At 47.2% G+C, this 26,151-nt stretch overlaps 2 protein-coding genes across 2 annotated transcripts; one reads left to right on the top strand and one right to left on the bottom strand.

Annotated features, from left to right (window-relative positions):
• Positions 1-6,295: 6,295 nt before the first annotated feature.
• On the bottom strand, positions 6,296-10,020 carry LOC123158606 (uncharacterized). The gene is made up of 2 exons (XM_044576519.1): positions 9,640-10,020; positions 6,296-6,346 (listed from the first exon to the last, which is right to left on the bottom strand). The coding sequence occupies exons 1-2, from the start codon at positions 9,928-9,930 to the stop codon at positions 6,296-6,298; spliced, it is 342 nt and encodes a 113-aa protein (XP_044432454.1). The 5' UTR covers positions 9,931-10,020.
• Positions 10,021-15,618: 5,598 nt separating this feature from the next.
• LOC123159404 (protein PSK SIMULATOR 2) lies at positions 15,619-21,112 on the top strand. The gene is made up of 12 exons (XM_044577232.1): positions 15,619-16,172; positions 17,545-17,870; positions 17,964-18,056; positions 18,157-18,247; positions 18,394-18,487; positions 18,598-18,692; positions 18,873-18,942; positions 19,025-19,128; positions 19,511-19,630; positions 19,998-20,074; positions 20,193-20,237; positions 20,339-21,112. The coding sequence occupies exons 1-12, from the start codon at positions 15,969-15,971 to the stop codon at positions 20,886-20,888; spliced, it is 1,869 nt and encodes a 622-aa protein (XP_044433167.1). The 5' UTR covers positions 15,619-15,968; the 3' UTR covers positions 20,889-21,112.
• The last annotated feature ends 5,039 nt before the right edge of the window (positions 21,113-26,151 follow it).

Raw genomic sequence — 26,151 nt, forward strand, 5'->3', positions numbered from 1 at the left:
CGGCAACCCTGTCCTGGAAATCATGTTGTTGGACAACAATGAACCTTCGAACTATGAAGAAGCAATGGCGGGCCCGAATTCCAACAAATGGCTTGAAGCCATGAAATCCGAGATAGAATCCATGTGTGAAAACAAATTATGGACTTTGACAGACTTGCCCGATGATCGGCGAGCGATAGAAAACAAATGGATCTTTAAGAAGAAGACGGACGCGGATGGTAATGTTACCATCTATAAAGCTCGACTTGTCGCTAAGGGTTATCGACAGGTTCAAGGCATTGACTACGACGAGACATTCTCTCCCGTAGCGAAGCTAAAGTCCGTCCGAATCATGTTAGCAATTGCCGCATACTATGATTATGAGATATGGCAGATGGACGTCAAAACAGCATTCCTTAACGGGCATCTTAAGGAAGAACTGTATATGATGCAGCCGGAAGGTTTTGTCGATCCTCGGAACGCTAACAAAGTATGCAAGCTCCAGCGATCCATTTATGGACTGGTGCAAGCATCTCGGAGTTGGAACATTCGCTTTGATGAGATGATCAAAGCGTTTGGGTTTATGCAGACTTATGGAGAAGCCTGCGTTTACAAGAAAGTGAGTGGGAGCTCTGTAGCATTTCTCATATTATATGTAGATGACATACTCCTGATGGGAAATAATATAGAATTTCTGGACAGCATTAAGGCCTACTTGAATAAGTGTTTTTCAATGAAGGACCTTGGAGAAGCTGCTTATATATTAGGCATCAAGATCTATAGAGATAGATCGAGACGCCTCATAGGTCTTTCACAAAGCACATACCTTGATAAGATTTTGAAGAGATTCAGAATGGATCAGTCCAAGAAGGGGTTCTTGCCTATATTACAAGGTATGAGACTGAGCTCAGCTCAGTCACCGACCACGGCAAAAGATAAAGAAGAGATGAGTGTCATCCTCTATGCTTCAGCCATAGGATCTATTATGTATGCCATGCTGTGTACCAGACCCGATGTAAACCTTGCCGTAAGTTTGGTAGCAAGATACCAAAGTAATCCCGGCAAGGAACACTGGACAGCGGTCAAGAATATCCTGAAGTACCTGAAAAGGACAAAGGACATGTTTCTCGTTTATGGAGGAGACGAAGAGCTCGTCGTGAAGGGTTACGTCGACGCTAGCTTCGACTCAGATCTGGATGACTCTAAGTCACAAACCGGATACGTGTATATGTTGAATGGTGGAGCAGTAAGCTGGTGCAGCTACAAGCAGAGCGTCGTGGCGGGATCTACGTGTGAAGCGGAGTACATGGCAGCCTCGGAGGTAGCACATGAAGCGATTTGGGTGAAGGAGTTCATCACCGACCTAGGAGTCATACCCAATGCGTCGGGGCCGATCAAACTCTTCTGTGACAACACTGGAGCTATTGCCCTCGCAAAGGAGCCCAGGTTTCACAAGAAGACCAGGCACATCAAGCGTCGTTTCAACTCCATCCGTGAAAATGTTCAAGATGGAGACATAGAGATTTGCAAAGTGCACACGGATCTGAATGTCGCAGATCCGCTGACTAAACCTCTCTCGCGTGCAAAACATGATCAACACCAGAACTCTATGGGTGTTCGATTCATCACAATGTAACTAGATTAGTGACTCTAGTGCAAGTGGGAGACTGTTGGAAATATGCCCTAGAGGCAATAATAAAAGTATTATTATATTTCATTGTTCATGATAATTGTCTTTTATTCATGCTATAACTGTATTATCCGGAAATCATAATACACGTGTGAATACTTAGACCACACAATGTCCCTGGTAAGCCTCTAGTTGACCAGCTCGTTGTGATCAACAGATAGTCATGGTTTCCTGACTATGGACATTGGATGTCGTTGATAACGGGATCACATCATTAGGAGAATGATGTGATGGACAAGACCCAATCCTAAGCATAGCATAAAAGATCGTGTAGTTCGTTTTGCTAGAGCTTTGCAAGTGTCAAGTATCTCTTCCTTCGACCATGAGATCGTGTAACTCCCGGATACCGTAAGAGTGCCTTGGGTGTACCAAACGTCACAACGTAACTGGGTGACTATAAAGGTGCATTACAGGTATCTCCGAAAGTAGCTGTTGGGTTGACACGGATCGAGACTGGGATTTGTCACTCCGTATGACGGAGAGGTATCTCTGGGCCCACTCGGTAATGCATCATCATAATGAGCTCAAAGTGACCAAGGTGTTGGACACGGGATCATGCATTACGGTACAAGTAAAGTGACTTGCCGGTAACGAGACTGAACAAGGTATTGGGATACCGACGATCGAGTCTCGGGCAAGTAACATACCGATTGACAAAGGGAATTGCATACAGGGTTTGATCAAATCCTCGACATAGTGGTTCATCCGATGACAACATCAAGGAGCATGTGGGAGCCATCATGGGTATCCAGATCCCGCTGATTGTTATTGACTGAGAGCGTCTCGGTCATGTCTGCATGTCTCCCGAACCCGTAGGGTCTACACACTTAAGGTTCGGTGACGCTAGGGTTATGAAGATATGTATATGCAGAAACCCGAATGTTGTTCGGAGTCCCGGATGAGATCCCGGACGTCACGAGGAGTTCCGGAATGATCCGGAGGTAAAGAATTATATATAGGAAGTGCTATTTCGGGCATCGGGACAAGTTTCGGGGTTATCGGTATTGTACCGGGACCACCGGAAGGGTCCCGGGGGTCCACCGGGTGGGGCCACCTGTCCCGGGGGGCCACATGGGCTGTAGGGGGTGCGCCTTGGCCATCATGGGCCAAGGGCACCAGCCCCTATAGGCCCATGCGCCTAGGGTTTCCCCCTAGGAGGAGTCCTAGTGGTGGAAGGCACCCCTAGGTTCCTTGGGGGGAGGGAAACCTCCCCTAGGCCGCCGCCCCCCCTAGTAGATCTCATCTACTAGGGCCGGCGCCCCCCCCCCCCTTGGCACCCCTATATATAGTGGGGGGGGGGAGAGGAGGAGAACACACCAGCCCCTGGCGCCTCCATCTCCCCCCGTTACGTCTCTCCCTCGTAGTCTCGGCGAAGCCCTGCTGCTGTGACGCCCTGCATCCACCACCACGCCGTCGTGCTGCTGGATCTTCATCAACCTCTCCTTCCCCCTTGCTGGATCAAGAAGGAGGAGACGTCTCCCGTCCCGTACGTGTGTTGAACGCGGAGGTGCCGTCCGTTCGGCGCTGGTCATCGGTGATTTGGATCACGTCGAGTACGACTACATCATCACCTTGCAAGCTTCCGCACGCGATCTACAAGTGGTATGTAGATGCAAAATCTCTCCCTAGACTCGTTGCTTAGATGAACTCATAGATGGATCTTGGTGAAACCGTAGGAAAAATTTTAATTTTCTGCAACGTTCCCCAACAGCAGTACCCTCCATACAACTACTCGCCGCCCGCCTCGTACGTGTCCACACCGACGCCCCATCTCTACCGCGGACCACTACCCTTCTCGCACCTCGGCGACGCCGACGACACGGGAACCGACATGGACGACATCATCGCGACAGGATCGACCGCGGCCGCTGCGTCTCCCAGGTTCGCCACCCAGGACGAGGTAGTGGACCTCAACGGCGACATGGAGGCCGAGCTTGGCTACGTCTACGGCGACGACGCGCAGGAGCCCGAGGAGGACGAGGAGGAGGAGGGGGAGGAGGAGGAGGAGGAGGAGCCGGCTCCTGCTCCGACGAAGGGAAGACGGAAGAAGAAGAAGCAGGCGGCTAGGTCAGGCGAACCGCGCATCAAGTGGACGTCCAAGGAGGAGGAATGCCTCGCCGAAGCATGGAAAGTCGACTGCCTCGACCCGACCACCGGCGTGAACCAGAGCTTGGACACGTACTGGGACCGCATCAAGGCCGAGTTCGACGAGCGGAAGCTCGTCGACCCCTACTTCAAAGGCGTCTACATGCAGCGCGGCTCCAAGGCGATGGCGAACCATTGGGGGCGTATCCAGTTGGCGTGCAACAAATGGCATGGAATCGTCGAGGAGGTCGCGGCTCGCCCGGAGAGCGGCACCAGCGTTGAGGATCAGGTACGCACGCCGTTCGCCCGCATATCTTCGTCCCCTACGCCCGCCGCCAGCCAACTATTTGCCCCTCCGCGCAGCTGTTGCGTATGTTCGCCATGTATCGGGGCGACAACCAAGACGCCGACTTCAAGCACCTCCACATCTACAAGCGCATTGACAAGTGCGAGAAGTGGGCAGAAGTCCGGCGTGCCCTCGACAAGGCCAAGGAGACATACAAGACAGACGCGACGACTCCGAGCGCGTCAGAGGGACGGCCGGACGGCCACAAATTGGCAAAGAAGGGGAAAAGCGCCGACGCGGCAACCGCGCGAGTGCAGGAGTCCATCGAGCATTGCCTCGCCGACGCCCAGGCCCGGGCCGTCCTACACGAAGAGAAGACCGAGGCGCGGTGGTCGTCGCTAATGAAGAACAACGCCATCAAGCTCGACCTGCTCCGGATGAACGTCGCCGCGAAGAAGAGGAACACCGACATGGCTTTTTTGATGAGCGGGGCGGACATGCTCCAGAGCAATGACGAGAAGCTCAAGGCATGGTACCTGGTGCAGCGCGGCCTCATCCTGAACGAGCTGCCGACGGCAACGCCAACGACGCCCACGACCGCACGGACGTCAAGCCCGAACGACACCTCCTCTACATCGCCGCTCAGCAGTGCCGAAGCCGCGCCGACGCAGCCCTGCGCTGAAGCAGCTCCGACACCGACGACCCCGCGCACGCCGACTCCGCCAACGCCTAGAGCCGACCCCGCCGAGGAATCGTTGCACGGCGACGGTCTGTTTTTTGTAACGCCAGACTACGTCTGTCCGATCGCCGGATTTGCGGCGTCTTTTGAGAGCGGGAACGACCAAGTTTGAATTTCCCGCATCCTGGGGCCGGCGCGTGGGGGCGTGACTGGGAGCTAGGTCGCCCCCCAGGGGAAGAACTAGCGCCGGCACGCCCCCAGGCCGCTCTATTTAGGCGCCCTGGGGGGCCGAACGGCTGGAGATGCCCTTACTGTGTGGTGTGCAGTGTGAACGGAAGCATTTATCCGAATACATAAAGGCATTATTAATAGAAATAAGTGGGGAAATTAGAGCGGTCAGATGGAAATTGACGGCCGATGTGAACGTCTACAGCACGCCTGCTGTAGTAGTTCGACTGCAGAGGAGCCGAACCCTCTCGTCGGCTCCTCCGTAGTCAAACTACTACAGCACACGTGTTGTAGACATCCACATCGGCCGTCAATTCCCATCTGACCGCTCTAATTTCCCCACTTATTTGTTTTAAAAAAATGAAAACAAACACCCAATTTGTCTGCTGAAAAATCTCCTACGGCTGCTTGGCGCCAAACAGAACGCACGTTGGCGCCAAATAGCAATTCCATGCCTTCGTCGCCAAACAGAACGCTATCGCCAAACAGCGATCTCTATGCCTTCATCCCGCCCGTCTTCCCCAGTCCTCCTTGATCCTCCTCCTTGTAGCCAGAACGTGACCAAGGTATATGTTGATCTATGGGCGGCATAGAGATCCCCTTTTGCCCTATCTTTGTCCTCTTCACGTTGATCTGCAAATTTATGTGGTATAAAAATCTCCCTTTTGCCCTATCGCTCTACTGATTGTTCTCCTCCCGCTGATCTGCAAGTGGTGTGGATGATCTCCCTTTTGAACTCACTTCTACCATCCTTCTCCTAGCAACAAAAAAGAAGCTGATCAATCTCAAGGTATGTGACATGTGGTCTGATTCTATTAATGTTCTCAAGGCAACAAGAGAATTCCTAGACTGATTTTGCTATATGATCACAGATTACAAAAAAGGACAAGGTTTAGTGGAGAATATGATTAACGGCAATGAAGATTCAAACAGGTAACATCAATTTTAATAAATTCAGCAGCTAAATTGCAGAGGAGTCGCACCCTCCAAACAACTAGTAGAAAATTAGAAGTAATAAGGAAGGAAGCAGATCCAAAATTTATTCATGCACCTTTTGGATGATGTTAGAGTGAAAAAAAATATTTGAACAGAAGTGATCTCTATTGTTCTAAATAGCTCAAGATAAAATACATGAATGTAGTCAGACCTTTACATGCAAGTTGTACCATAGGAAAATACATGAATGTAGTCAGACCTGTAGATGCGAGTTGTACCATAGGTGCTTTGCTAACAGAAGTGATCTCTATTGTTTTGAATAATCTCAAGATAAAATACATTAATGTAGTTAGATCTGTAGATGCAAGTTGTACCATAGGTGCTTTGCTCGTGAAGTACTTGGGATTTCCAATTATTGACAGGATATTAATGTAGATGATCTCCCTTTTGCCTCTTCCTTCTCCTAGCCAAAAAAAAGATGATCAATCTTGAGGTATGTAACATATGCTCTAATTGTATTCATGTTCTCAAGGCAGCAAGAGAATTCCTGTAGACCGAGTTTGCTATGCTATCACAGATTACAAAAAAGGAAACTAAAAGGTGTAATGCAGAATATGACCAACTCCAACAAAGATTCAAACATGTACACTCAATTTTTTATAAATTCTCATGCCATATCATCGAATTCTTGTAGTGTAACTAGACAAATAAATTAAGATATGCCTATTTTTTACAGGGCAAATATGGTTCCTAGTTGGATGCCTCAAATTGGTATGAAATTTAATTCAACAAAAGAGGCTTGGGGCTTTTGGACTTGTTATGGAGGTCATATTGGTTTTGACGTAAGGGTAAATTATGAAAATAAGAGCAAACTTGATGGGGCAATCACTTCCGCGAGATACGTTTGTTCCAATGAGGGCTACCGAAGAATAGACAAAAGAGATCATAATACCAAGCGTCCTCGTGCAGAAACAAGGACTGGTTGTAAAGTTCGAATGGGAATCACCATCGACCGAGAAACGGGAAATTATGAAGTACATGAGTTAGTCACTGAACACAACCATGTCTTGCAATTGCCTGGAACATGCCACTTGATGCCATCACAACGGAAGATATCGACCTTGCAAGCTTTTGACATTGAAACTGCAGATGATTCAGGAATTGTACCAAAAGCAGCCCATGAGTTGGCAAGTCGGCAAGTTGGTGGGTCATCAAACCTTACCTACACACCTCGTGATCACAAGAACTATTTGCGAACCAAGCGTCAAAGGGAGTTGATATATGGTGAAGCTGGAAGTATGCTCAAGTACTTTCGAGATAAAAAAATGAGAATCCTGCATTTGAATATGACGTACAACACGATTGCAATGAACAAATAGCAAATATCTTCTGGGCTGATGCGAAGATGATCATTGACTACGCTCACTTCGGTTTTTTTTCGTTTGATACTACATTTGGGACAAATAAAGAGTACAGACCCTTTGGTGTATTTGTTGGCTTCAACCATTTTAGAGAAATGGTCATTTTTGGTGCTGCACTTCTATACGACGAGACATTTGAATCCTTCAGATGGTTGTTCAACACTTTCCTATCCATACATAACAAAAATCAGCCTAGAACTATCTTTACTGACCAGGACGTAGCAATGGGTAATGCAATTCGGGCGGTTTTTACAGAAGCATGGCATGGATTGTGCACTTTTCACATAATGCAAAATGCCATCAAACATTTACCTCATAAGAAAAAAGACGAGGATGGCCCAAATGTACTTGCTGATTTCAGTGCTTGCATGTACAAGTATGAGGAAGAGGAAGACTTTGAAGAAGCTTTCACTGCCATAAGAGTCAATGTGGATACACAGACTTGGTTGGACAGTATCTATAAAGTAAAAGTGAAATGGGCAAGATGTTACATGAGGAATGCTTACACTATAGGCATGAGAAGCACACAATCAAGTGAGAGCTTGAATAGTGACTTGAAAGACCATTTGAAGTCTGATCTTGACATTCTTTGTTTTTTCAAGCACGTAGAGAGGGTTGTGAAAGGAAAGAGAGATAAAGAGGTAAATGAAGAATATGAGTCTAGGAAAAAATTACCTAGAGTTAGAATAAGAACTCCTACAGTAATACAAGCAAGCAAAGTTTACACACCTCACATATTTGAAGATTTTCAGAATGAATATGAAAGATCCATCTCATCGTACATCAAGCCATCGAAGGAACACAATGTATATACTGTTGAAATTGCCAATCTTGACCCGGAATGCTCTTATGAGGAAGAATGCAAAGTTCTGGTTGATGAAGAGCAAAAAGTTCTATGTAGTTGTGGTCAATTCGAAAGAGTTGGTATATTGTGTAGTCATGCTTTGAAAGCCCTTGATGTCATGAATATTAAGTATCTTCCAAGCCACTATATTTTGAAGCGATGGACTCGAGAAGCACGAAGCGGGACTATTCAAAACAGCCATGGCAACATTGTTTTGGAAGACCCTAGATCGGAAGATAGGCAGCAGCTTAAGTTTTTCATGCATGAGTTCCTTGGCATAGCTTCCCAAGCAGTTGCATCACAAGAGTGCATAAAATTAGTAGATGATGCTTTGAAGAATCTAAAGAAGCAAGTTGAAGACAAAGCTCCTACTACTACATGCAGAACTGAAGCTATATCTCAGGAACCAGACATTTGTTTGCAAACAGCTTGTCTGAATAAAAAGGAAATTCAGCAGAAGACTTCAAAAACGAAGAAATCATGGCTTGATAATCAACATCCCAGTAAAAAGAAAAAAGGGACAGCTAAAGTCATTCCCGAAAAACAATCTTCTTCTGTAAATCTCTTATCACTTATCAAAACAGCCTATAGATTTAGTAATAACTCAACTAATGTTTATTCTGATTTATTTTTTGCATAGACAGGAGAGAAGTACATTCCAGTTGCACAATGCGAAGCACCTATAGAGAAAATGACTGGAACAAATGCAGACGGTTTGCAGGAATATGGGTACTATGCTCGTTTACTAACGGTATTCCACTTATCTTGTCCAAAATTCCTAAAATCCATTTGTAAGCAATATGATTTTTTGTGTGTATAAAATCTGGTATGTCTCTCTTTAATATACAGAGTGAAGCCAATGATATTTGGGACTTGGAAACGAATTCATATTTTTCTCGGATATGACAATAGTTTGATAGAGAAATAAGAGGAGAGTCGTGCATTTGTGTGGTTCGGCTCCTCTGCATCAACCTCAACTACAGCCGTGACTACAGCCGTGAACTGCAGCTAGTAATTCCTTCTATTTGTGATGTGTTTAGTACTTAAGGCAAACACAGGGAAAGCAACCTCTGCATCCTGTTATGATACGTGAACAGGAAGAGCAACTTTTGCTTCTGTTTATCTGTTTTAAAGTGAGGAAAAATAAAAGTAGAGTAGCACTTAGTTTTGCTGATGTGTGAAGGGGCAAGGACTTCAGCATTTACATCACAGTATCCTGGTTTCCAAACAAGATGAACCAAAAACTGACTTACAATATTCTAGAAATTTGCTAGTCAGAACCATGCCAAAATCTCTATGGAGAGTGAGACCACGACACAACGGCGCAATCAAATCAAATGCAATTGCAGTAAGATAACAATCAGTATTTAGACCACAACATAGCAACGTTGAGAAATACAGGCTACATACATATAATTCTAAAGATTTGGACGGACAATATCAATGGACAGGGGACCAAACATACAAGGTAGGAGCTAGCCACGTACTGACCTGTGCCTCTCCCGAGCTCAAGAAGCGCCCGCACGGCGATATCTCCTTCCTGGACTGTGGCGGCGCGGGGCCGGGCGGCCGGCAGATCCCCATCGGCGAGCGGCTGGAGGAAGCGGGCAGCTTCAATCGAGGTGAGGGACGTAGGGCGGCGCAGCCTGAGGAGGGTGGAGTCCTCCCACGTACCTGCCTTCCACGGCGTCGGCCGGTGAGCCCAGGGAACGGCGCCTTGCGGCGGATCCTGGGAAAGCCGGGGACACAGCCGCGGCGCAGCAGGCGGGCATGGAGGTCCATCCGCCGGACCGTCGCTAGGGGAGGGAGTGTGCTTGGCTGGAGATAGGAACCCTCGCCGGCGGCGAGGTCGTCTGCTCGCCCTTGCCTCGATCTCTTTGCTCTCCAGTCTTTACTGTGTGGTGTGCAGTGTGAACGGAAGCATTTATCCGAATACATAAAGGCTTTATTATTAACAGAAATAAGTGGGGAAATTAGAGTGGTCAGATGGAAATTGACGGCCGATGTGAACGTCTACAGCACGCCTGCTGTAGTAGTTCGACTGCAGAGGAGCCGAACCCTCTCGTCGGCTCCTCTGCAGTCAAACTACTACAGCACACGTGCTGTAGACGTCCACATCGGCCGTCAATTCCCATCTGGCCGCTCTAATTTCCCCACTTATTTCTTTTAAAAAAATGAAAACAAACACCCAATTTGTCTGCTGAAAAATCTCCTACGGCTGCTTGGCGCCAAACAGAACGCACGTTGGCGCCAAATAGCGATCTCCATGCCTTCATCGCCAAACAGAACGCTGTCACCAAACAGCGATCTCTATGCCTTCATCCCGCCTGTCTTCCCCAGTCCTCCTTGATCCTCCTCCTTGTAGCCAGAACGTGACCAAGGTATATGTTGATCTATGGGCGGCATAAAGATCCCCTTTTGCTCTATCTTTGTCCTCTTCACGTTGATCTGCAAGTTTATGTGGTATAAAAATCTCCCTTCTGCCCTATCGCTCTACTGATTGTTCTCCTATCGCTCTACTGATTGCTTTGTCCTAAGTCAAACTGTCTAAAATTTGACCCAATTCATATAAAATAATATAAACATTAAAACTAACAAGTGTATATGATGTGAAAATATATTCAGTGAATGTAATGGCATTGATTAGGTATCATAGATGTTAGTATTTTTTTATAAACTTAGTTAAAGTTTACAAAGTTTGGCTTGAGACAAAGTTAAATATGCGGAGTAATAAAAACAGAGGGAGTACATACTTACAACCAAGTTTATGTTCCGTATGGTGCACATGCTTTTTGATATTTAAATTTGACCATCAGTTAAACCAATAGTATGATAAATCATACGGCTGAAAAATTATATCGTTGAATACTTCGTTTTGAACACGAATTCAATTGTATAAATATCATGACTTCATATTTTATTGGTTAAATTTCTGGTGAAATATTAATTCTAAAAACCGCACACACCTTATAGTATGGACTGGTGGAGCCGGAAATGCTCCTTATTTGAAAACTTCAAAATTCAAAATTTTCATTTTCATTTTTTTTGAAAAAGTACAGATATATGTGTGGATGTATACTACTTGTCTGCGAAGTTTCATGATGAATACATTTTTGTGCGAGCTACACAAAAAATGTCAAAATCACATATTTCTAGCACAAATACTATTCACTATAAAAGCACATGATGATTTTTTTGTACAGGCCACATAAAAGCGTATTTCATGATGAAATTTCACACGCATCTAGTACACACCTATAAATACTTGCATATTTTTTCAGACCTTTTTGAAACTTGAAAAGGTGAATATAAAGGCAAAAATTCCACTGTCCTGATGGTGCACTGATGACCTGCTTACTGCGGCTGCTAGGAGGTTGAACGCCAAAGTCGGCCAGATAATACATGCGTAGTGCTGACGTCGATTATTCGAGGTCTAGCGTGCAATAACAGAGTCCGAAAGGTAGATATATAATCCACGTCCACGCCAACAGTGGTGAATCAATTCCGTCCATACCCTTGCACCCTCTCCTGCGGGTAGACTCTCTCCATCACAAGACATGGACGTGTTTGGATGACGAGCTCTTGCTTGAAAAAATATGCAAGTGCCACTCTGGTCCAGCGTGGAGAACTGGCAGGATGTTGTTCGGAACACACTTCATGTGTTTAGGGTGAAAACTCTTATTCTGACCTTTGTTGGTCGGGCTCAGGAACGGCGAAAATTTATGTCGTTATCTTGTTGAAGATGCTGTTCAAATGACGACAGCAATGAAAGGGTGCTTATCCTTTTTTGAAGGCGTTGTTGCGGAAGAAGACGACATAGTTGTAGGTGTTGCATTCATATCTTGTAATTGTTCTGCCATAGTTGTTTTCTGCTTTGTACTTCACTTGTTGATGACTTTTTGATTGTCTACTACGATAAGTTTGGTGCGGCTCCGGTGAGGAAGGAGTCATGACAGCGACACGCCTTTAGCTCGCTTCAATGTTTGTAGTCGTCACTATATGGTCTAGAGACATGAATGTAATTTTTATTATTTCAGTGTTCATTGTACCGCCCGTTCCAAAAGTCGAGTTAATTGCACAAAACCACCACATTTGGGGCATCATTTGCAGAAAACCACAAGGTCACTAATTATTTGTAAAAACCACCGCACAATTAGTAAACTTTTTGCAAAAGGCACTGATCGGGAAATTTAACCTATTTAAGCACTTTCCCGACATATGGGCCCCGATTGTAAGATGCTGACTTGGCACAAATTGATGTAAACACCCCTAGATCTAAAAAGTGCAATCAACACCCTGGCTGTGTACAAGTGCAGCGCGTCACCACGCCTAGATCCCCCACGTGTGAGCCCGATCTCGATCTCGTGGCGACCAGGGTGACCGCCCTTGCACGCGCACGTTGACCCCTCGACTGCTCGCCGGTGTTGCTGCTCCTCACCATCGCCACCAACTGCTCCTCCTCCCCCGCTTCTCCGTGGTGCTGCTGCTCCCCTCGCCGTCTAGCTGTTGCTCGCCGCGCCATGCTTTTCTGCCGACTGTCGTGCTTCTCCATGTTTCTGCTGCTCCCCTTGGTGCCGCCCAGTGATGCTGCTCCCGGAAGGACGACGACTGGGGCGAGCACAAGCTGTGCTGCGCGTGTACCGCTCCATTATGTGGAGGCTGTGGCAGCCTGGCGTGCGGAGCGGAGGGTAGGCTTCTGGCTGCGCCTTGGAGCGGTGGAGGCGGATGAGGGGCCGCGCCGGCGGCCTGGGAACCAGGCACGGCTGGTGCTACCGCCACCGAAGGGCCTTGTACATCAGCTGCAGGTTGAGGCTCTGGCTCTGGCTACACCTTGCCGTCCGACTGCAGGTCGAGGCTGGGGTTGCAGGTCGAGAACCCAGTTGCGCCTTGCGCTCCGGCTGCAGGTAGAGGCGGATCCGGCGTAAGGAGCGACGGTGGAGGCAGATGTCGTCGGGATCTGCTCGCCGGCCGGTGTGCCCACCCGCTGCTGTGCGCTAGGAAGGATCTGTTGTTCGCGGGGGAAGGGGGAGGGGGTTGATTGCTTTTATTTTTAAGATCTAATGGTATATATGTAAATGTTTTGCCAAGTCAGCTCCTGACAATTCGGCCCCACTGTCAGAAACTAATTAAATGATCTAAATCACTCAATCAGTGCTTTTTGCCAAAAGTTTACTGAGTGTGCAGTGTTTTTAAAAAAAATTAATGACCTTGTAGATTTCTGCAAACGATGCCCCAAATATGATGGTTTTGTGTAATTAACTCCCAAAAGTCTGAAAGATCGCATCACCTGCAAGCCGGCCGCCACGTCGACGGAGACCGCAGCTGACCGACCAACCATTTTCGCCTTCCCCGTCCCCCGCTAGGATCGGCCGGCGCGCGGGTGCCGTGGCGGACAGGTCGGGTCGCTCTCGGCTTTCGCGCGCTGTCGCCGCCGGCCGGCCGTCGTACGTCCGTACGTGCGCATGTTCATAGCTAGCAGTAGGATCTGGTGCCCATTCAGATTTCCTTTCTTTTCTTCTGATAACTATTCATTCTTGTTTATGCACATGTACTTGCATGCCCGGATCATCTGGATGCCTGACTTTCCGAGTAGGTTCGAGGAGCTATGTAGCATGTCTGGAACAGATTAGGTTTTTTTGCTCATTTTTCAAATTGCAGATTAGTTTAGCAGTGCCGAGAAATGTTGAGACCGAGTATGTATGTGACTTGACATTGCATCGCGTACGTGCATTGCATGTGAGCTGGTCGGCCGGTCCGTTGGTCAAACATCACACGCTGGATGTCCTCCCATCGCGCATGCAATCTTTGACCATGTTAAACAAAGAAATATCGTGAATTTCCGCCATGTTTCATTTCGTTATTAATATAGGTTACGTGGTATACGTGGTGCAAGTACACGGGAGAATAAGTATTTCTTTAGCCTGATCACACGATACGCTTGCTTGCCGACGGCCAATAATAGTGGAGACCCGTTCAAGCAATCGAGTCCCATGGGAGAGGCGTCTTCGTCGCAGGTTCAATTAATAGTATAGTAGCGACTGTTCGTCGGTGATCATACACCACGTGTTGTTGCTGTCCACGAGATGGCACATTGAAATAAGTAAAAAAAAGAAGTCGTTTTAGAAGGATCTTAGATTTAGTTTGAGACAGTTAATATTATCCGCTCAAAATTCACGTCATGTGGTTTTGATGACAATCTCAAAATTTGATTTGGTTCATATTATCCGCTCGGATTTGCAAAACCGTTCAAGACGTACACCCCTAACACGAATCGATTTGTTTTTGCCCCGGTTTTACATGCCATATCAGCGGTTTTCTTAACTCTTTGTGCCAGCTCGACACCCTTGTTGGAGTATTCTCTAAGCTACAAAAAAAGGCCGACTCAACGCCCACTTGTCGGCCTTTCCGCATCTCATACTTCATTTCCCCCTTCTCAGTTGACTTCCACGGCCATCATGTGTGAGGGCTTTGACCTTTCCCGTTACACCTGCAGCTCTTCGATGTTAATTAGGAACCCAATAGCCTTCCTCATGATGATTTATTGCTCATACAAAGGATACCAGCTTCGATTACAAGCATCCATGGAGCTACATGATTTGAAGATTGGGGAGAACAAGAGGAAGCGGGCTAGAGGAGGAGAAGTAAGCCACTGTGCCGATAGCCGTGATCCTACACGGAGCACTCCATCGACCGAAGCCTCCGGTGACTTATGGAGCGATGTTACAGATTGGGCCATGCCGTCATTTGTCCGTTGCTATGATGTCTCCCCGAGTTGTTTGGTCCTACCGTATCCCAGCACCCGACATTGTAACTCCTCGTCCAAATCTCGATAGGATCGCGTCTTGTCGCACATGCTTGCTTTTTTTTTTGGAATACAAACATGGGTACCGTATCAGACGATATTCCTGCTTTTGTTTAGATAAAGTTTAAGTGTGAGTTTCAAAAACCAATCGCGAAGAGGTGGGGGGCATTGCCCCCCCCCCCCCCCCCCCTTTTAAGCCTTGCACCATTTTGGGCATGGATTTTTTTAGTGAGAGCTTAGATTGGAAACTTTGCCCGTTCCTCTAGAACAGTACTATGATTTTGCCCTTCGCCCCTAGCAATATTTGGCTGTCGTCGCCACCGGTCCGAACCTCTCCTGGAAGACAGGCTTAGCATTCGCACAACAAAAACAAGAGCTGTTTTCCGCATGTGTTTTCCGGGTTCATTGCTCTTGACCGCGTCATGGAGCAAAGGTTCACGACGTGTCGGACATGCGAGTGTTTACCTAAGGTTCGTACTTTATGAAATGATATGGGTTGTGGAATCAACCGAGTTCTTAAGAACCTTCCTAGGCACAAGCACAACTTTTGGACGGTGGAAGTATGATGAAACTACTCGGCAGCCCAAGGAGTGGAGTAGCTGTTGCCCGGTAGTGAAGGCAGGGTGAAAAAGGAAGGAAGGAAGGAAGGTAGAGAGAAGGGTGTGATGTGAGGACGGGTCGAGGTGGGAAAGCGGCTGCTTCTTCTCTCCTGGTGGGAAGAGAATAGCCGAATAGGATTGTGGGAGGGAGCGAGGGAACAAGTCAAAGGCTGCGAACGCAACGCGACGGCGACCACCCCAGCGGGGCGACGACGACGGCGACGACCGCGACGGCAAAGGAAGCCCCAAAGAGCAGCGCTCCCACCCTCCTCCCCTCTCCTCGTCTCGCCTCTCCGTCCCATTCCCCCGCCCTCCACCCACCCAGCCAATCCCGCGCCACTGCTCCGCCCACTCCGGACGGACTCCATCGCCCAGCTCCACCTGCCTGCCGGACGCCGGCGACCGACGAGAGAGGCGCCATGGGGTGCGTGTTCTCGAGCCGGGAGAAGCGGGAGGGGTCGGCGCGGCCGCAGGGCCGCTCCGTCCAGCCGCAGCCGTACCACCAGCAGCAGCAGCAGCAGCAGGCGCTCGGGGCGGTCTTCGACGCGCGCCGGGGCCGCTACGGCCCCACCGACTTCGACTCCGGGGAGATCGCCATCCCGCCGCCGCACAAGCCCCACAAGGTACCCACCCGCCCGCTCTTCCGCCGCACCCCACCTGTTTGTGTTCGTGTGTTTCTTTCCCCTCGAGCCCGAGCCGTGCTCGCCGTCCGGCCGCCCATCTGCAGCAGTGCCCGCCGGCCGCGGCAGAGACCTCCGGTTTCGCGACGAGCCCTTCAATCGCCTCTCGTCAGGCAGAGCAGAGCAGAGAAGAGCAGGGTCGGCCGTGACAGAGTTTAAGAAACTGCAGCACGCGCTCCAATCTGCCCGGAACAGAGCATACGCCACAGGGAAGCCTGCCATGCCCACGCCCCGCCATGGCCAGTTGTTTCAGGCGAAGCTGCCGCGCAGGTCGGCCATGGCGCCGGGTGTCTGCACACAAGCTGTTCTGACGAACATTTGGATTGGGGAATCAATCAATCAATCAGTCAATCAGCGTGCTTTCGCCGGAGCAGGGGAACTGGTGGCACAGGAGGCAGAGTCCAAACGCAACGCCAGGTCAATCTTGGCGGCCATTGTTTTTTCACACACACACACCGGAGGCCTGGTCGCACACGGATGGATTCCTCTTCGTCAGATGAGCCGAGCTTTGCTTAATCTGCTGCATTCGGGTTGCTGTCAGCACATAGTATAAGTCTGCTCCTTGGACTGGTCAAGCCTGTGACCCGGACAGAAACTTCCATCTTTGCGGCTGCTGCTGCTGACCGCTTCTTCGATGCTATCCATGGAGCTTGAGACACTGGCATACTGCACTCTGATTTTCTCGCGAATCGCGGAACTTGCCGAGTTGACTTGCAGTCACTAGGAAGCACTGGATGGTGAAATCCGATAAAAAATGAAGCGATGCCGGCGTATGTTGCTGTCGAAATGATTTGGATAAGCAGTGAATGATATAGGACTGTCAAAACTCGAGCATCTGGTTAAAGGAGTTCAGCGCCGTCAGTCAGTCGTAGATGGCCATGTCTCCACTGTTCTGGTAGCATCTGTTCAGTAGCACAACTACTTTCATCTGGCCAGTGAGCATCAAGGATCATCTTCTGTAGCACAACTTCTTGTTTGGAAGGGGTTATGGAATAGCCTTAAAGCAGTAGCACGCGCTTCAGATTGGGAAAGATCACTGAAATAGCAACATGGTGTTAGTACCTCATAGTTTTGCAACCACATAAGCAGGTCCAGCATAGTCAGTTTGAGATATATAGAAGTCTTCCTCTGTTAGTTTCCTTATATACAAGCTAACACCTGTCATTGTTTCTTATAAAGGGGACAATATGGCTGTTGTTTCTCCCCTTTGCTCTGTGCTATAACTCTGTATATTTCCAATTTGTCGTTCATACCTGAGAGCTGAAAATACATCGTTAGCCTTTTCCCATTGCCTCTAACATACTATTCATACCAGGTATCAGAACCAGGCACATTCATAGGAAGAGCCAGCATCGCCGGCCTGGAAAAGGCCGTTGAGGTGTTAGACACCCTTGGCAGCGGCATCGCAAGTTTGAATCACGGCAGTGGGTTTCTCTACGGGGGAACCACCCGAGGAAATAAAGTCGAGATTCTGGCGTTCGAAGTCGCAAATACAATAGCTAAAGCCTCCAATTTGTGGAGGTCATGCTCTGACGATAATATAAGAGAACTCAAGGAAGAAATCTTGCATTCAGATGGCGTGCGGATATTAATCTCCTCAGATCCCAGCGAGCTCCTGCATATTGCTGCTATCGACAAGAGGTATGGTTAGTTTAAAAGTATTTTTTCATTTTATTTTTGAAATTATTCTTACTATAAACGTTATTGATGTGAACTTTAAATGGAACCTAACAGGGAAGAACTCGCCATCCTTTCAAGAGAAGTAATTCGATTTGGTGACCTGTGTAAAGACCCCATATGGCATAACTTGGGACGCTATTTTGAGAAGTATGCTTCTGAGAATTATGCATTTCATTTCGACATGTCATTATTTACCATCTTATCAGCACCTCTTATTCTGAACACTATGGGTTACTCTGCTGTGCAGATCAACGAAAGATTCCATGCCCCAGGATCATTCAAAAGAGCATATCGGAACTACCGTCCAGCATTTGATTAGCTTGGCTCAAAACACTTCTGTATGTTCTACTTGATTTCCACATTTATATACTTTGGGAGGTGCTTGCACTTGATAATAATTCTACCGTTTATGGAGCGTTTATCATAGCTATTGTATTTCTTGAAATTATTGAACCACTAAATAGCTACCATTTATGGCGTGCAGGAGCTTTACCATGAATTGCACGCGCTGGATAGGTTTGAGCAGGATTTTCAAAGGAAATTTCATGAAGAGGAGTCTGTACCAGCAGCCAGGCGAGGTACTGCCAGACTGATGACATTGTTCTTAAAGAACTTCAGTAGATGCTAAAACTGTACTGCGAGTTTGCCATTAAAGGGTATTTACTGTATTCAATTTTGTTCTTTGCAGAGAGCGTTATGATATTGCACAGTGAACTAAAGCGCCAAAGGAAGCTTGTGAAAACTTTGAAGAAGAAATCCTTGTGGTCCAGACCTTTGGAGGATGTAATTATCTTCATCCCCATTTACTTCATTACTTTATATCTTGGCCTTCTGTAATTCTGTCTGTTGGGTTATGCCTGGCAGTGTTCTTTTGCGACAGTTTTTGATTAATGCGCTACTCACGTATTGCCTTTTCGTTCTTTTGAAGGATGATAACAGTGTTTTGTGTTATTCTATATCCAGGTTGTGGAAAAGCTTGTTGATATCGTCACTTTTCTGGATAAACAAATCCGGGATGCATTCGGTGAAGCTGGTAACTAACTATCGATTGGCTGCTTTATTGTTCCCACAAAATGTATCTGACAATATCCTGACGCCTCTCTCTGAATAAACAGTTCCTGTAGGTACGGACTTCATGGAGCAAGGTCAGAGCAAAAGGCTAGGTGCCTGTGGTCTGGCACTACATTATGCTAACATCATCAACCAAATTGAAAATATAGTAAGTCAATTTGACGACTCACGCGGTGTTTATCATGCTTGCTTAGTGCACTACTTTCCTTAATGAAGTCAATTTCCATGGTGGCCTCTTATTTGTATAGGAAACTGTTTCCGTTTTGTTGATGAACCATGCATTTATTTATTTCCCTTTTCTTCCGGTGAGCAAAATATTCGATGGTAGTCTGTAATAAATATCAGTCTGTCTCCTAGCTGCAAAATACCAATTGGAAAGTCATTTTTGAAATAAAGAAGTTCATATATTGTCGGTATCACCCAAGTCTACATGCTTCAGTCTATACTCTTTAGCCTTCTATTTGCGATATGTCATTGATTAAGAAACATGAAAAGGCATAGGGTTCTCATTCTGTTGTCTACGTATGCAGGTTTCTCGGCCGCTCTCTCTTCCTCCTAGCGCTAGGGACAACTTGTACCATGGACTGCCAGAAACAGTCAAGTCAGCTCTGCGGCCACGGTTGCAATCAGTCAAACCTGAAGATGAGGAGGTTTGTCTTGCACAATTCTGAAGAATATTTTCTTACTTATATGTGCGCGTGGATCTGTAGTAGAAATTTAAAACCGGTGGATCAAGCTTAGCACTAGCAGAGTGCTGTTTTTTATGTGTGTGTCCATAGCCATGATTCAGTTCTAAGCACTGAAAGTTCAGTTGTCTGCATGGGGAGCGTAACTGCAACATATCCAAAGGAGCAAATATCCGAAGAAGCAGGCATTTTGAATGTCATAGAATGTGATAGGCATTTTGCTTATGTTTTCTTGACAAGAACTAAGGACCTGATTCTGTTGTTGCTAGTGTTGACGCATCGAAGCGTATTACTAACTGCGACCCCCCCTTTTTTTTTTAATTCTCTGCAGCGTTCTGTATCTCAAATCAAAGCTGAAATGCAGAAAACCCTCCGCTGGCTGCTGCCAATAGCAGAAAATACAACAAGGTACCCCGATCCTTCTGATTTCCGATGCTTATTCACAAACAAAATAAAAATCTGATTTAAACGATCAAGTTGTTTTCGTCCCTCTTTCCAAAACTCACGGTTTCTGTACTTTTACCAGAGCACACCAAGGGTTCGGATGGGTCGGCGAGTGGGCAAACTTCGGGTTAGTCCCCAGTCTCCACAAATATCATGACCACTGAATTTCATCGATAATATTGCTTATACACTCGTTTGCTAACATGGCCTGACTTGATGATGTAACAGGAGTGACATGGACGAGAAATCGGGCTCCCGGCACAGCGTGACCCGGGTGCAGACGCTGCACCACGCCGACAAGGCCAAGACGGAGGAGCACATGCTGGAGCTGGTGGTGCTGCTCCACCACCTGGTGCTCCAGGTGAAGAGCCGAGGCTACGGCCACAACAAGTCGACAAGGCGGGAACGGTCCCGGTCCCGCAAGGGAGGACCGTCGTCATCGTCAGAGCCGCCGCATCATGAAGCAGACGCCACCAGGCACAACACGTCGCCGATGAACAACGGCCATGGCAGCACGTGCCCTAGCCCGCTGTCGGACTCTGATCGCGAGACGCTGGACCACCTGAGCTTCAAGCGGACGACCAGCTACGGCCGGAGCAAGAGCTGCGAGCCCCGACCCGGCAAGGGGAACAAGGCGCACCGGAGCTGGAACTTGTGCCGGAGCCACGGCAGCTCGCCGGCGAGGGAGTTCGGCCGGGGCTCGACCTCCGGGCGTGAGATGGTGAGGGACCTGGATGTGATAGATGGGCTGGGTAGACTGACTCTTTCGTTTAGTTAGAGAGAGGGAGTGTGTGGAGAGAGAGGAGAGGTTTGGTTTGCACAGGGTGAGAGTAGGTATTCTTTGGCTTTTGCCGCCTTCTTCTTCTTCTTCCGGCTCGTCGATCCGATCGTATATATCTTGTATATGTGTTTTCTATCATCATATATGTTTGGGTAGTTTCTGTAAATATATAGATTATATATATATAACGGCGTCACAGTTGTGGGTGATTTGAATGGAAATATAGCGGGGTCAGAAGCGATGTTCAGTCGCCTCACTCCATTTTTCTCTGAACCTGGGACAAGCCCCCTAATAACCTCTGAAACAACCTCCACCATCTAAGCAGGGCAGACTTAAAGGCCTGTTTGGTAATCACCCGCTCCGGGAATCTGCGGAGCGGGGAAGCCGCAACTCCTTTGATTTCGACAGCAGCTTCCCCAACTCCGCTCCCGGAGTTGCAGAGCGGAGGGGTACCGAACAGGGCGTAAGATAGAGGATAGCATCTGAAAGATTGCCCAAGAATTGATTAAAGAACAGGCTCAGTGAACAATTACAAAAGGGTCAAGTGCACTCCTGCGTTGAAAACAGATATCATTTCGACAGTTCCAAATAGACCATGTTACAGCTGAAATACCAACTGAAAGTAGCATCTTCTTATCTTTACTAAACTGTGCAAGCGAAGAAGAAAAGGAAGTTTTCAAATTATCATGAGGTACTCGCAAATTAAATGAACATTGCAATAAGCTCCACACAAACTTGGCAACTGACTGAGTAGTGTAGAAATAAGTGCTCAATAGTTTCATCACGACCACAAAAGATACAACACTTGTTACCATTCCATCCCCTCTTCAATATGTTTGGTTAGTTCATGTACATATCTTTATATATAACAGTGTTACAGTTCGTGATGATTTGAGTGGAAATATAGCAGGACCGGAGGTGATGCTCCATTGTCTCACTCCATTGCCATGCTCTAGTCTCTGCATGTGTCCCTGTGTGTGTATGCTGCACCATCTTTTTTGGTTCGGAAACAAAGGAATTTATGTTGGACGGTGATAGCAAATTGTCTTTCTAGAGATTTCAACAAATGACTACATACGGAGCAAAATGAGTGAATCTACACTCTAAAACATGTCTACATACATCCGTATGTTGTAATTCATTTGAGATGGCTAGAAAGACAATTATTTGGGAACGGAGGGAGTACTCGTGAAGTTGGACTACTATAGGCCGGTAAGCCATGTCGCCTTGCCTGATATATCCTTTTTTTTTTGAAATGGAACACTAGGATTCCATAGATCACACTGGTCCAGCTAAAATGCTGGCCAACTGGACGCTTACATCATTTGGAAGGTCCTCAGACCAAAGCTCCTGAACTACTTGGCGACTAGCACCAAACGCAGCTAAAGCATGCGCAAGATTATAAGGTGCGCAAACTCGATGTATGTTAACTTTGTGCCGTTAAATTCCGTCATAAAAGTACTTCAAAAAAAAATTCCGTCATAAAAAAAACTTGTGCCGTAAAAAACGTGTCGGTTTCACTCCTCTTTTTGTGCTTGTCGTCATGTGACGCAAAACCTCGTCCCACCAAGCTTCAAGCGTGTGGCCGTTGAAAGCCTCAGTAGGATGAATGAGGTCGTCAATTGAGGTGAAGGGGCAGACATCGGAGGTGAAGGGGCAATGCATATAGGTGAAGTGCAATCTCGAGATGCGCACATGCAAAGTTGGCACACAAGGTTGTGGGGGCCAACCTCGCCGTGCAAGACGGCCGGCGGTGAGGACTTTGGTGTGAAGGACAAGCCATGTGAACTGCAATCCGGTTCGGCATGGGCTTTTAATACATTTATTTTGTAGTATTTATCTTATTTTGAAGTTATATTTCACTTTATGATGCAATTTTAATGTGTTTTCTCTCTTAAATGCAAGATACATCCAAAGAGAGAGATTGCCAACAACTGAAATTCTGACCTGAAAAAACTACAACAGCGACAACAATTCTCCGGAGCTCAAAATGAAGTGAAAATTTATGAAGATTATTTTGAAATATATAAAAAAGCTGGAAGAAACAAGTACTAGAGAAGACCCTCGGTAGGCCCACAAGCCAGGGGACGCGCCCTATCCCTAGGGCGCGCCATGGTGGCTTGTGGGGCCCACAAAGGCTCACTGATGACAATTTTCTCCTATATGAAGCCTTTTACTCTAGAAAAAAAATCAAGAGAAGACTTTTGGAAACAGACACCGCCGTCACTGCTAGGAAAAGGCTAATTAGTGGTGCACCTGTTTTGGCCATTAATGGCGCACTACAGGTGCGCCACTATCATCACGCCACTAGTAACTAATACTAATGGCGCATCCTGATGCGCCATTAGTATACCAGACAATAGTGGCGCACCAGGAAGTGCACCATTAGTATGTCAAAGGGTGCGACATTACTATGCCTCCCAGGGGTCCATATTTACCTTGTGCTCTGGGTTACTAATGGCGCACATCTAACTAATGCGCCACTAATATGGTTACTGCAGTGCGCCACTAAAGTGCAGTGCGATGCGCCACTAGTATGAATATTAGGATTTTCTTTTCTTTTCTGATATTTGCACAGGTTACAAAATATATTACTGCACAGAATATAGACAGCATAACATATAAACAGTTGATTTATCGAATACGATAGAAGATTAGTCTCCGAATACAATTCATCATATTAGTCTCCGAATTCAAAATACCGAACAAAGTTAGAACATTACAAGTCTCGAGACCGTGAGTAGCGAGTTTGTCTTCACATTACAAGTCGATATCGATCATCTAAACTACCATCACATAGAAGAGAGTTGCGTTCATCATGATGAGCATCATCGCGATGAAACTGGTCTTCATTCGGTTCCTCCAACGCTCCCTCCTCTCTCCCGCTAGGTAGCGCGCGTATCTAGCTTCTACCTCCGCCCTAGTGGTGTACCCTTTGTAACTGTTACCGCTGAAATGGTGAACCTGTCTCCGACACTCCTCCCAGTCGTCATAGACTCCGGGAACCTTACCCTTGTACACGACATACGACGACATCTCTATGCACTAGCCAAACAAAATGTTAGTAGCAATTCACAGACAATACATAAGCAATATATAAGTATGGAACAAAAGAATCGGAAGATAAAAGCAACACATTAATAGCACAATTCATGGTCCTACTAATAAATAGCATCGATTACATATAAGTTGAACGACTGTCCAAACCAAAGAGACATACAAGTTCATTAAAGTATTACAACATGAGCTAATCGATATTTCATAACTACATAGCATCACTACTTTCGACTCGGCTCAGGGACCGGAACATGGATGAAGCCGCCGTCTTTCTTGATGGTCATGAAATCGCGGTCGTTGTCATCCTGCATTTGTAGCGTTGTTTCTATCTTACTGTTGGACGGTTGATATCTGAGGTAGAACTGCCCCGAGGTACGAAAGACATCTTGATGGATGATTTCCGCAAACTCCGACTGGATGCGAAAGAATTCTTGTCTGATGTCCGTGTCCTGGATTGCCGACAAGCGTGCGGCCCAATCTTTGAGATTATTTGGTAGCAGAAGGTGATTATGGTCCCGTATGATCGCCCACATGTGATGGAGGGCGTAGTAGGCATCCTTCTGACCGCCAGGCGGCTGCTTGATGCAGGGGAACGTCGTATTGTGGGTGAACACGTGCTGGCCGTACTTCTAATTGGCCCGCTGAAGGTGCCTCCAGATCTGGCGTAGCCGGGAAGAGCTTCATCAAGAACTTTCTTGATATTTGTGTAGTCTTTCTTCGACTGACGGTCCGAGTCGAAATACGTGGCCATGGAATATTTCGGGCTTAAGAGGATGAGTGTGCAATATGTGTCACTGCACAAAACATGAAATGTTAGGAAAAAAACGATCGAAATCTAAGAAATCATATGTTACGGGGCGGTGAGGGGATGACTTACTCGGGAAAGTAAGGCACGAGGAAGTTATCCTTATCTGGGTTTGCCAGAATGACGCCTTCGAGGTATGAACTCGCGACTTGCCAGTCCCCAGCGCTGCCCAAGATCTTGGCACACATTTACAAGGGGTCGACTATCACGATGTCCGGGGTCTTGTCTCTAATGATCCGCATATCCATACTCAGCGAAAATAGCCGAATGAAGGTGTAGTGCAGCGGATGAAGGTTAAACATAGCGAAGATGTCAGCAAACCGCAGGACGATCATACCCCTGATGGCGCTACCGACAAAGCCCTTGCCCATGAAAACCGGGTATGCCACATCATTCTCGGAGAGACGCCGCTTCTCCAAAGAAAGAACACTGTCATGCAGACTCCGCATAGCACCGGTTGCAGCATTGAGCAGATTAGTCGGTAGCATCGGCCTACCCGCCACATGCACCCTTGATACGTCTCCAATGTATCTATAATTTTTTATTGCTCCATGCTACTTTATCTACTGTTTTAGGCAATATTGGGCTTTATTATCAACTTTTATATTATTTTTGGGACTAACCTATTAACCGGAGGCCCAACCCAAATTTGCTGTTTTATGCCTATTTTAGTGTTTCGAGGAAAAGGAATATCAGACGGAGTCAAAACGGAACGAAATCAACTGGAGAAGTTATTTTTAGAAGGAAACCCACCTGATGGACTTGGACCCCATGTCAGAAGATACGGGAGGTGCTCACGAGGGTGGGGGGCGCGCCCACCCCCCTGGGCGGGCCCCCTGCCTCGTGGGGCCCCCGTAGCTCCACCGACGTTCTCCTTTCACCCATATATACCGTCGTACCCTAAAACTTCCAGAACCGAAGATAGATCGGGAGTTCCGCCGCCGCAAGCCTCCAGAGACCCTGTTCCGGCACACTGCCAGAGGGGGAACCCATCACCGGTGGCCATCTTCATCATCCCGGCGCTATCCATGACGAGGAGGGAGTAGTTCACCCTCGGGGCTGAGGGTATGTACCAGTAGCTATGTGTTTGATCTCTCTCTCTCTCTCGTGTTCTCTCTCGTGTTCCTCTACAGCACCATCTTGATGTATCCCGAGCTTTGCTATTGTAGTTGGATCTTATGATGTTTCTCCCCCTCTACTCTCTTGTGATGAATTGAGTTTCCCCTTTGAAGCTATCTTATCGGATTGAGTCTTTATGAGAACACTTGATGTATGTCTTGCCGTGATTATCTGTGGTGACAATGGGATATCATGTGCCACTTGATGTATGTTTTGGTGATCAACTTGCGGGTTTTGTGACATTGGGAACCTATGCATAGGGGTTGGCACACGTTCTTG

Source organism: Triticum aestivum, chromosome 7B (genome assembly GCF_018294505.1).
Source record: "Triticum aestivum cultivar Chinese Spring chromosome 7B, IWGSC CS RefSeq v2.1, whole genome shotgun sequence".
Lineage (NCBI taxonomy): Eukaryota > Viridiplantae > Streptophyta > Magnoliopsida > Poales > Poaceae > Triticum > Triticum aestivum.